The sequence below is a fragment of the Oncorhynchus mykiss genome, chromosome 13, assembly GCF_013265735.2.
Source record: "Oncorhynchus mykiss isolate Arlee chromosome 13, USDA_OmykA_1.1, whole genome shotgun sequence".
Classification (NCBI taxonomy): Eukaryota; Metazoa; Chordata; class Actinopteri; order Salmoniformes; family Salmonidae; genus Oncorhynchus; species Oncorhynchus mykiss.
This window is the reverse complement of record NC_048577.1, coordinates 30,389,799-30,402,402: the sequence shown is the minus strand read 5'-3', so window position 1 is coordinate 30,402,402 and position 12,604 is coordinate 30,389,799. Positions and strand designations below refer to the sequence as shown.

The 12,604-nt window shown below is 42.3% G+C and overlaps 1 protein-coding gene across 2 annotated transcripts in view; it reads left to right on the top strand.

Annotated features, from left to right (window-relative positions):
- LOC110486086 (EGF-containing fibulin-like extracellular matrix protein 1) overlaps positions 1-11,220 on the top strand; it is a 40,058-nt gene extending 28,838 nt beyond the window's left edge. For both annotated transcript variants that reach the window (XM_021557430.2, XM_021557429.2), the window contains exons 6-9: positions 50-169; positions 506-629; positions 7,914-8,106; positions 9,208-11,220. In XM_021557430.2, coding sequence (XP_021413105.1) covers positions 50-169; positions 506-629; positions 7,914-8,106; positions 9,208-9,369 — 599 coding nt within the window. In that variant the 3' untranslated portion in view covers positions 9,370-11,220. The remainder of the gene's footprint in view (positions 1-49; positions 170-505; positions 630-7,913; positions 8,107-9,207) is intronic.
- The last annotated feature ends 1,384 nt before the right edge of the window (positions 11,221-12,604 follow it).

Genomic DNA, 12,604 nt, shown 5'->3' with positions numbered 1-12,604 from the left:
CTGTCAGCCCTCTTTAAGGGTTGACTTCGTAATATTTATATATTCGTAGATATCGACGAATGCGCCTTCTCGAGTTACATGTGCCAGTGGCAGTGCGTGAATCAGCCTGGAGGATATGTCTGTGCCTGTCCCGAGGGATACCAGCTCCAAGGCAACCGAATGTGCCAAGGTAAATAGGCCTGTTTCAACTAGTATAATATCTAGCCCTCTCTTACACCAGCAGCAAGTCGTACATCATAATAATGAATCTCAATACCTGTTTACCTAAATCCCCAATGATAACTCATTGGCTTTAGGCCTAGATTTTTACTTGTATCTTGGTATAAAGTCAGTATTGACTTGATTAACAAACAGTACATGAGATAGAAATTATAGTTTCACATTTAGTTATAAGCTACGCATTGCTTGTTTACAAAGACCTCAAGACAGTTGCACTAAGCTCAATCTATTTTAAGCTATTTTCTTATTGAAATTACCATTGACTACATTTTCTCTCCATTAACAGACATAGATGAGTGTGAAACAGGAAACAACTGCCGCGAGGACGAGATGTGTTGGAACTACTTTGGCGGTTTCCGCTGCTACCCCAGGAACCCTTGCCATGAGCCCTATGTGAAGACAGGAGAGGGGTGAGTATATGGTCCGGTGAAATGCATGATGATAATCACATGATGAGTAACCTTGACTGGGACCTGAAGTCTTTGCGGGCTAACACAGTATTGTGGGGTGAAGGAGACCCAGGTTCAAATCCAGTTGGTTACATAGTATACATAGTATGGACCCTTAAATGACCACATAGAGTGTCTGCATGACCTTTATTTGCTGACAGGATGATGTTTTCGGCTGGGGATGCTTTCTACGCTCATACAGGTGTAATAAAGGCCTAGTGCACTAATTTGATTATTATTATTCATTTTTTATGAGTATTTTTTATTTTTTTGTGATTTATCAGGGGGTGCTGCAGCACCCTCAGCACCCTTACTTCCCTCGGCTATGGGTAGGCCTGATCACCGACAATGAGAGCCTATAGGGAGGAGGTCAAAGACCTGGCAGTGCGGTGTCAGGACAACAACCTCAATGTCTGCAAGACATAGGAACTGATCGTGGAAACAAATGGCTGAGCATGCCTCCATTCACATCGACGAGGCTGTTGTTGAGCGTGTCAAGAGCTTCAAGTTCCTCGGTGTCCACATCACTAAGGATCCACACACACCGACAGTCTTGAAGAGGGCACAACAATGCCTCTTCTTCCTCAGGAGGCTGAAAAGATTTTGGCATAGGCCCTCAGATCCTCAATGTTCTACAGCTGCACCATTGAGAGCATCTTGACTAGCAAATTTATTTATATAGCCCTTCGTACATCAGCTGATATCTCAAAGTGCTGTACAGAAACACAGCTTAAAACCCCAAACAGCAAGCAATGCAGGTGTAGAAGCAAGGTGGCTAGGAAAAACTCCCTAGAAAGGCCAAAACCTAGGAAGAAACGTAGAGAGGAACCAGGCTATGTGGGGTGGCCAGTCCTCTGTGCCGGGTGGAGATTATAACAGAACATGGCCAAGATGTTCAAATGTTCATAAATGACCAGCATGGTCGAATAATAATAAGGCAAAACAGTTGAAACTGGAGCAGCAGCATGGCCAGGTGGACTGGGGACAGCAAGGAGTCATCATGTCAGGTAGTCCTGGGGCATGGTCCTAGGGCTCAGGTCCTCCGAGAGAGAGAGAAAGAAAGAGAGAATTAGAGAAAGCACACTTAAATTCACACAGGACACCGAATAGGACAGGAGAAGTACTCCAGATATAACAAACTGACCCTAGCCCCCCGACACATAAACTACTTCAGCATAAATACTGGAGGCTGAGACAGGAGACACTGTGGCCCCATCCGAGGACACCCCCGGACAGGGCCAAACAGGAAGGATATAACCCCACCCACTTTGCCAAAGCACAGCCCCCACACCACTAGAGGCATATCTTCAACCACCAACTTACCATCCTGAGACAAGGCTGAGTATAGCCCACAAAGATCTCCGTCATGGCACAACCCAAGGGGGGGCGCCAACCCAGACAGGATGACCACATCAATGAATCAGCCCACTCAGGTGACGCACCCCTTCCAGGGACGGCATGAGAGAGCCCCAGTAAGCCAGTGACTCAGCCCCTGTAATAGGGTTAGAGGCAGAGAATCCCAGTGGAAAGAGGGGAACCGGCCAGGCAGAGACAGCAAGGGCGGTTCGTTGCTCCAGAGCCTTTCCGTTCACCCTCCCACTCCTGGGCCAGACTACACTCAATCATATGACCCACTGAAGAGATAAGTCTTCAGTAAAGACTTAAAGGTTGAGACCGAGTTTGCGTCTCTGACATGGGTAGGCAGACTGTTCCATAAAAATTGAGCTCTATAGGAGAAAGCCCTGCCTCCAGCTGTTTGCTTAGAAATTCTAGGGACAATTAGGAAGCCTGCGTCTTGTGACCGTAGCGTACGTGTAGGTATGTACGGCAGGACCAAATCAGAGAGATAGGTAGGAGCAAGCCCATGTAATGCTTTGTAGGTTAGCAGTAAAACCTTGAAATCATCCCTTGCTTTGACAGGAAGCCAGTGTAGGGAGGCTAGCACAATTTTTTGGTTCTAGTCAGGATTCTAGCAGCCGTATTTAGCACTAACTGAAGTTTATTTAGTGCTTTATCCGGGTAGCCGGAAAGTAGAGCATTGCAGTAGTCTAACCTATAAGTGTCAAAAGCATGGATTTATTTTTCTGCATCATTTTTGGACGGAAAGTTTCTGATTTTTGCAATGTTACGTAGATGGAAAAAAGCTGTCCTTGAAATGGTCTTGATATGTTCTTCAAATGAGAGATCAGGGTCCAGAGTAACGCCGAGGTCCTTCACAGTTTTATTTGAGACGACTGTACAACCATTAAGATTAATTGTCAGATTCAACAGAAGACCTCTTTGTTTCTTGGGACCTAGAACAAGCATCTCTGTTTTGTCCGAGTTTAAAAGTAGAAAGTTTGCAGCCATCCACTTCCTTATGTCTGAAACACATGCTTCTAGCAAGGGCAATTTTGGGGCTTCACCATGTTTCATTGAAATGTACAGCTGTGTGTCATCCGCATAGCAGTGAAAGTTAACATTATGTTTTCGAATGACATCCCCAAGAGGTAAATATATAGTGAAAACAATAGTGGTCCTAAAACGGAACCTTGAGGAACACCGAAATTTACAGTTGATTTGTCAGAGGACAAACCATTCACAGAGACAAACTGATATCTTTCCGACAGATAAGATCTAAACCAGGCCAGAACTTGTCTGTGTTGACCAATTTGGGTTTCCAATCTCTCCAAAAGAATGTGGTGATCGATGGTATCAAAAGCAGCACTAAGGTCTAGGAGCACGAGGACAGATGCAGAGCCTCGGTTCGATGCCATTAAAATGTAATTTACCACCTTCACAAGTGCAGTCTCAGTGCTATGATGGGGTCTAAAACCAGAATTTCGTATACATTGTTTGTCTTCAGGAAGGCAGTGAGTTGCTGCGCAACAGCCTTTTCTAAAATTTTTGAGAGGAATGGAAGATTCGATTTAGGCCGATAGTTTTTTCTATTTTCTGGGTCAAGGTTTGGCTTTTTCAAGAGAGGCTTTATTACTGCCACTTTTAGTGAGTTTGGTACACATCCGGTGGATAGAGTGCCGTTTATAATGTTCAACATAGGAGGGCCAAGCACAGGAAGCAGCTCTTTCAGTAGTTTAGTTGGAATAGGGTCCAGTATGCAGCTTGAAGGTTTAGAGGCCATGATTATTTTCATCATTGTGTCAAGAGATATAGTACTAAAACACCTGAGCGTCTCTCTTGATCCTAGGTCCTGGCAGAGTTGTGCAGACTCAGGACAACTGAGCTTTGAAGGAATACGCAGATTTAAAGAGGAGTCCGTAATTTGCTTTCTAATAATCATAATCTTTTCCTCAAAGAAGTTCATGAATTTATCACTGCTAAAGTCCTCTCTTGGGGAATGCTGCTTTTTAGTTAGCTTTGCGACAGTATCAAAAAGGAATTTCGGATTGTTCTTATTTTCCTTAATTAAGTTAGAAAAATAGGATGATCGAGCAGCAGTAAGGGCTCTTCGGTACTGCACGGTACTGTCTTTCCAAGCTAGTCGGAAGACTTCCAGTTTGGTGTGGCGCCATTTCCGTTCCAATTTTCTGGAAGCTTGCTTCAGAGCTCGGGTATTTTCTGTGTACCAGGAAGCTAGTTTCTTATGAGAAATGTTTTTAGTTTTTAGGGGTGCAACTGCATCTAGGGTATTGCGCAAGGTTAAATTGAGTTCCTCAGTTAGGTGGTTAACTGATTTTTGTCCTCTGGCGTCCTTGGGTAGACAGAGGGAATCTGGAAGGACATCAAGGAATCTTTGTGTTGTCTGTGAGTTTATAGCACAACTTTGGATGTTCTAGCTGCATCACTGCTTGGTATAGCAACTTCTTGGCATCTGACCGCATGGCGCTACAGAGGGTAATGCGTACAGCCCAGTACATCACTGGGGCCAAGCTCCATGCCATCCTGGACCTCTATACCAGGCGGTGTCAGAGGAAGTCCCATTTCTAGGGCCTATCTGCATTGACCCTTTTTGCACTAACTTTTTTGACTCATCACATACAGTGCCATCAGAAAGTATTCACACCCCTTGACTTTTTCCACATTTTGTTGTGTTAGAACCTGAATTTAAAATTGATTTAAATTGAGACTTTTGGATCAATGGCTTACACACAATACCCCATAATGTCAAAGTGGAATTGTTTTTCCAGATTTTTGCAAATGAATTACAAATAAAACTATTCAATGCCTTTGTTATGGCAAGCTTAAATACTGTATGTTCAGGAGTAAAAATGTGCAAGTCTCGTAGTAAGTTGCATGGACTCACTCTGTATGCAATAATAGTGTTTAACATGATTTTTGAATGAGTACCTCATCTCTGTATCCCACATATGCAACTGTCTGTATAAGGTCCCTTAGTCGGGCAGTGAATTTCAAACATAGATTCAACCACAAAGACCAGGGAGGTTTTCCTATTGGTAGATGGATTCAATTTAAATTAAAATGCAGACATTTAATATCCTTTTGTGCATGGTGAAGTTATTAATTACACTTTGGATGGTGTGTCAGTACACCCAGTCACTACAAAGATACAGGCGTGCTTCCTAACTCAGTTGCCGCCAAAGGTGCTTTTACAAAGTATTGACTCGGGGGTGTGAATACTTGTGTAAATGAGATATTTCTGTATTTCATTTTCAATAAATTTGCAAACATTTCTAAAAACATGTTTTCACTTTGTCATTATGGGGTATTTGGGTGTAGATGGGTGAGAGAGAAAAAAATATTTAATCAATTTTGAATTCAGGCTGTAAAACAACGAACTGTGGAATAAGTCAATGGGTATGAATACTTTCTGAAGGCCCTGTACACTGCTACTAATGTTTATTATTTATCCCGTTGCCTTGTCACATTATTCCTAGTTATATGTACATATCTAACTCAGTTACCTCGTACCCCAGCACATTGACTCGGTACTGGTACCTGTGTATATAGCCAAGTCATTGTGTGTTTATTATTACTTTTATTAACTTGTGTTATTACTTTTCTATTATTTCTCTATTTCCTTTCTCTGCATTGTTGGGAAGTAATCATTTCACTGTTACGCTACACCTGTTGTTTATGAAGCATGTGACAAATAACATTTGATTTGACTTTGAGGATTCCTTTCCCCGTGCACTAAACAACCTTACGTGTTACTTCACGCCAAAAAAACTTTACACACTTGCTGCTCCTCCCCTGCTCCCTCACTCAGCCTTTTATTCTCACTTGGCCCATACCTCCGAGGGATCAAACCATTCTCAAAAATTAGGAGGATATGATCGACATGACGTATAAACTAATTTAGGTTAAGGTTAAGATTACATAATTGCAAATATATGCAGGAGGCAGCCAGGCAGTGTAAGTGTTTTTTCCCCCTGCTTTTCAGTCAGTATCTAGGCTACAACATAAGTTACACACATTAGTGGGGAGTTACAGACAGCATGGACCACATGGATAAAAGTGTCAGCTAAAATGACCTCATAGCTAAAACAATGTGTGTTAAAGTGCTAAAATGACCATTTACACAAAACCACATCAATAAAAGTGCTAGCTAAAAAAAACACATACTGTAGACAAAGCCACAAGGACGAGATTGATAAAGTGTCTGCTAAAAGGACCACATACAGTGCCTTGCGAAAGTATTCGCCCCCCTTGAACTTTGCGACCTTTTGCCACATTTCAGGCTTCAAACATAAAGATATAAAACTGTATTTTTTTGTGAAGAATCAACAACAAGTGGGACACAATCATGAAGTGGAACGACATTTATTGGATATTTCAAACTTTTTTAACAAATCAAAAACTGAAAAATTGGGCGTGCAAAATTATTAGCGCCACCTTTTGCTGCGATTACAGCTGTAAGTCGCTTGGGGTATGTCTCTATCAGTTTTGCACATCGAGAGACTGAAATGTTTTCCCATTCCTCCTTGCAAAACAGCTCGAGCTCAGTGAGGTTGGATGGAGAGACTTTGTGAACAGCAGTTTTCAGTTCTTTCCACAGATTCTCGATTGGATTCAGGTCTGGACTTTGACTTGGCCATTCTAACACCTGGATATGTTTATTTTTGAACCATTCCATTGTAGATTTTGCTTTATGTTTTGGATCATTGTCTTGTTGGAAGACAAATCTCCGTCCCAGTCTCAGGTCTTTTGCAGACTCCATCAGGTTTTCTTTCAGAATGGTCCTGTATTTGGCTCCATCCATCTTCCCATCAATTTTAACCATCTTCCCTGTCCCTGCTGAAGAAAAGCAGGCCCAAACCATGATGCTGCCACCACCATGTTTGATAGTGGGGATGGTGTGTTCAGCTGTGTTGCTTTTACGCCAAACATAACGTTTTGCATTGTTGCCAAAAAGTTCAATTTTGGTTTAATCTGACCAGAGCACCTTCTTCCACATGTTTGGTGTGTCTCCCAGGTGGCTTGTGGCAAACTTTAAACTACACTTTTTATGGATATCTTTAAGAAATGGCTTTCTTCTTGCCACTCTTCCATAAAGGCCAGATTTGTGCAATATACGACTGATTGATGTCCTATGGACAGAGTCTCCCACCTGAGCTGTAGATCTCTGCAGTTCATCCCGAGTGATCATGGGCCTCTTGGCTGCATCTCTGATCAGTATTCTCCTTGTATGAGCTGAAAGTTTAGAGGGACGGCCAGGTCTTGGTAGATTTGCAGTGGTCTGATACTCCTTCCATTTCAATATTATCGCTTGCACAGTGCTCCTTGGGATGTTTAAAGCTTGGGAAATCTTTTTGTATCCAAATCCGGCTTTAAACTTCTTCACAACAGTATCTCGGATCTGCCTGGTGTGTTCCTTGTTCTTCATGATGCTCTCTGCGCTTTTGACGGACCTCTGAGACTATCACAGTGCAGGTGCATTTATACGGAGACTTGATTACACACAGGTGGATTGTATTTATCATCATTAGTCATTTAGGTCAACATTGGATAATTCAGAGATCCTCACTGAACTTCTTGAGAGAGTTTGCTGCACTGAAAGTAAAGGGGCTGAATAATTTTGCACGCCCAATTTTTCAGTTTTTGATTTGTTAAAAAAGTTTGAAATATCCAATAAATGTCGTTCCACTTCATGATTGTGTCTCACAAAAAAATACAGTTTTATATCTTTATGTTTGAAGCCTGAAATGTGGCAAAAGGTCGCAAAGTTCAAGGGGGCCGAATACTTTCACAAGGCACTGTAGCTAAAAACCACATAGGCCATATGTATAAAAGTATCTGCTAACATGACCACATCCAATGGTTCTCTCTGTCTCTGCATGTCTGTAGGCGTTGCAGCTGCCAGTCCCCCACAGTGTGCAGAGGCCTGCCGCCGTCCATCGTCTACAAGTACATGAGCATCTCGTCGGAGCGCTCCGTCCCAGCCGACATCTTCCAGATCCAGGCCACGAGCGTCTACCCTAACATGCTCAACACCTTCAGGGTCAAGTCTGGCAACGAGGGAGGGGAGTTCTTCCTCAGGGTGAGCCCAGAGATGTTTCAGTCACTCACCAGGCATTAACATTACCATCATGTCAGATGGTGTCAGCATTTGTCACTTGCTTTTCTACCTAAGTGGTAGCGTAATTGAATGATCTCTCATCTACTGTGTTATTTAAACACTTATTTGAGGTAGGGGGTGGTTTCAGATGTTCTAGTTGCCCTTTGCTATTTAGGGAATATCGTGTGAGACAGTCCCTTTAATTAAATCTTCTTTTGACTTCCCCTCATTGCGATCCCTTACCCTTAAATGGATAGCTCACACATATTTCCCACATACATCATTTATTATTGGATATCTAAAAAGTAGTTTGAAGCAAATAAAAAGTAGGTTCGATGCAAATATTCTAATATTTGCACCAAAAATTATACAAATTTTACCAGCAGTGGTGTGTTTCCATCAAACTGACTTCTTGCGACTAAAAAGCTGTGCGTAATGACGTAGTGCACATAAAAAGGTACTTAATTTACAGAATAAAAAACTGTTCAATAAGTTTCCATCCCACTTTTAACTTTGTCGATAGTTTTGGCACAAAAAGTCTGCAATAAACAGCAAATGTGCATTGTTCCAGCCAACAGCTGTACATAGTGCAGAGGATACATGATGAGATTATGGATAAGCGCAAGATCAGTTTTATTTGTCAATTGGCAGCCAAGCACCGATAATCATGTCACCAGCATACAAATTAAGACCCTCAATATTTATTGGAAAGGAGCATCAAGTTCACTGTGAACTTTCACCACTCTGTAAAATGTATCATTACTTATTTCATCTGTAGCCTAATAAACTGCATTTTTTTCCCCAAGTTGTAGTAGATGGACCATACAACATAGCACCGTGCGACTGCAAGTTTACTGTGACAAATGTGCAAAAAAGTGTTTACACTGCCATTTGCTATTTATCTATTTCACAGACAAAAAAATTATCCACCCTAGTCTAGCGTATTTTGATCTATCAACATTTTAGGAATGTTTATTGACAATTGCTTGTTTTTATCCAACAAGTGTAAAATAATGGTTGTGATAGAACCCTTGTTAGCATCCTCAGAACATGCTAACCTAAATAATCCCTTTAACCTACCAGCGCTCCAGTAACGTCAGTGCCATGCTGGTGATGACCAAGCCGCTGACCGGACCGCGAGAGCACGTGGTCGACCTGGAGATGGTCACCCACAACAATGCCCTCAACTACCGCTCCAGCTCTCTGCTCCGGCTCACCATCATCGTGGGACCCTATGCCTTCTAAGTTCCAGTTATAAATTGCTCTTAGGCACTGATCTTAGATCAGTTTACCTGTCCCCATATCTCATATTATCCATTAGTGGATAAAATGCAAAACTACTCAGCCCTCTTACTCCCTGCCAGACCCTCACAAGGCCTAACACTCTCTGTACTGCTTGGATCTAATAGAGATATCCACATACTCCATGCATGGGTTTCCCATTCCTGGTCCTTGTCCTGTTTTGGCCAGCTTTCATTCAAATTGATGGCTGTATAAATTGTGATTGAATGTATATTGTCTAATCTGCTGGTTGAGCACTGGACTGGGTGAAATTGTTTTGTTTTAGCTCAAAGTGTGTATTCCTTTCTTAGAGAAGGAACCATTGGATAATTGCAGTGAAAACCAACACACACACACAGAGCACATACTGTAGGAGCAGGAGGGTGAAATAGCCAGGCCACAAAATAGTTATTTTATGCTTCACTGGCTAACAATGACATTGTAAGAGCATAACGTGACTTAAATTGAACACAGGTCCTTCTTATTCATTGCAGAGTAATAGGAGTTCTCATTACATTGAAATCTTTGTGAAATCTCAACCATAGTCTAGTCAAGATGTGTTTTCCTGTAGAGAAATGCACAGTGTTTGAAATTACACTTGCCCTTTTTTATCTTTTACCATAGTTGCCAAGTGAGGTTCACAATCACATCGTATCCCCTTTAAAGATCACTGATTTTGTTTGTTTGGAGAGCTTTTCACTTATGTGGTTGAAAAGAAATGTACAGTAATGCAATGTGATGTCACTATAAATACCAATTGTCTTTGAAAAGAGACATATCTGTTTCAGTTTTCTTGAAGAGAGATAATCTCTTGGACGGACTTCGAGTTTCTGACCAAATTACATGAGATTTTAGTTCTGGGTTAACCGAGATTAGAAGAGAGACAAAGGTACCTAAAACAGTCAAGCTTATTGGTGAAGTGTGATTTATTGGGTTACAATTGTAGTGCGAGGACAGTGATGGAACCGTTTGCAATGTGTTGTAATCTAATGGCATCCTTAACGAATGGAAATGTATGATCACGTCAACCCCCATCGGAGAGTTGCTCGGCAACCTCTGCCCATTGGGAATAAAGCAATAACGCTTTTGGACGCAAAAATGATACTTTTCAGGAAATCATTGGCAGTGTTGTTTGGTCGTACAGGCAGGGGAATTGTTGCTTAACATGTCTGTATGTGTGCCAGAGTGCCTTTTGATCCTGCACAGCATTTCCAGTCAACGATCTGCAACAAACAGTTAGGTCATTTCATCACAGAGTGCCTTTCATAAGGAGTCATGGTATCACAATTTGAGATATCTCGGGTTTTTAAGTAGAGGATTTGACTCCATGAGATTTTTGGAAATAAATGTCATGCTTGACAATCAACAGGGAAGCTCAATTCAATCAAAAGTTTTCCACTTCCAATAACATGCCATTTCAACTGTGTATGTACTATATATAGGTAGGTAGTGTAATTACAGTATTGCATATCTCTATGGTTTTAACAGTCAATTTGAGCAAATGTCTGTTTGTAAAAAGTGTTAAGGAGGTAACAGTTGTAGACCTATCATAAATAACAATGTGTACCTACACTGTGGTTGCAATGTACCTGCCTATATAATATACCTATATAACTACCATGTAGATACATAGTTCTGGCAACAATATTATGTGGAACCACATGTGGCTACATATCAATATGAAAATTATTTCTTGGGGTGATAATAAAATGTAATTAAAGACTGAAAATTGCCAATAAAAATGTCTTATTTTATAGGCAGGAAGAACACTTGTAGCTCTAATATACTGCTCAAAAAATAAAGGCAACACTTAAACAACACAATGTAACTCCAAGTCAATCACACTTCTGTGAAATCAAACTGTCCACTTAGTAGGAAGCAACACTGATTGACAATACATTTCACATGCTAGACAACAGGTGGAAATTATAGGCAATTAGCAAGACACCCCCAATAAAGGGGTGGTTCTGCAGGTTGGGACCATAGACCACTTCTCAGTTCCTATGCTTCCTGGCTGATGTTTTGGTCACTTTTGAATGCTGGCGGTGCTTTCACTCTAGTGGTAGCATGAGACGGAGTCCACAACCCACACAAGTGGCTCAGGTAGTGCAGCTCATCCAGGATGGCACATCAATGCGAGCTGTGGCAAGAAGGTTTGCTGTGTCTGTCAGCGTAGTGTCCAGAGCATGGAGGCGCTACCAGGAGACAGGTCAGTACATCAGGAGACGTGGAGGAGGCCATAGGAAGGCAACAACCCAGCAGCAGGACCGCTACCTCCGCATTTGTGCAAGGAGGAGCAGGAGAAGCACTGCCAGAGCCCTGAAAAATGACCTCCAGCAGGCCACAAATGTGCATGTGTCTGCTCAAATGGTCAGAAACAGACTCCATGAGGGTGGTATGAGGGCCCTACATCCACAGGTGGGGGTTGTGCTTACAGCCCAACACCGTGCAGAACGTTTGGCATTTGCCAGAGAACACCAAGATTGGCAAATTTGCCACTGGCGCCCTGTGCTCTTCACAGATGAAAGCAGGTTCACACTGAGCACATGTGACAGACGTGACAGTCTGGAGACGCTGTGGAGAATGTTCTGCTGCCTGCAACATCCTCCAGCATGACCGGTTTGGCGGTGGGTCAGTCATGGTGTGGGGTGGCATTTCTTTGGGGGGCCGCACAGCCCTCCATGTGCTCGCCAAATGTAGCCTGACTGCCATTAGGTACCGAGATGAGATCCTCAGACCCCTTGTGAGACCATATGCTGGTGCGGTTGGCCCTGGGTTTCTCCTAATGCAAGACAATGCTAGACCTCATGTGGCTGGAGTGTGTCAGCAGTTCCTGCAAGAGGAAGGCATTGATGCTATGGACTGGCCCGTCCGTTCCCCAGACCTGAATCCAATTGAGCACATCTGGGACATCATGTCTCGCTCCATCCACAGACTGTCCAGGAGTTGGCGGACGCTTTAAATCAAATCAAATCAAATTGTATTTGTCACATACACATGGTTAGCAGATGTTAATGCGAGTGTAGCGAAATGCTTGTGCTTCTAGTTCCGACAATGCAGTAATAACCAACAAGTAATCTAACTAACAATTCCAAAACTACTGTCTTGTACACAGTGTGAGGGGATAAAGAATATGTACATAAGGATATATGAATGAGTGATGGTACAGAGCAGCATAGTCAAGATACAGTAGATGGTA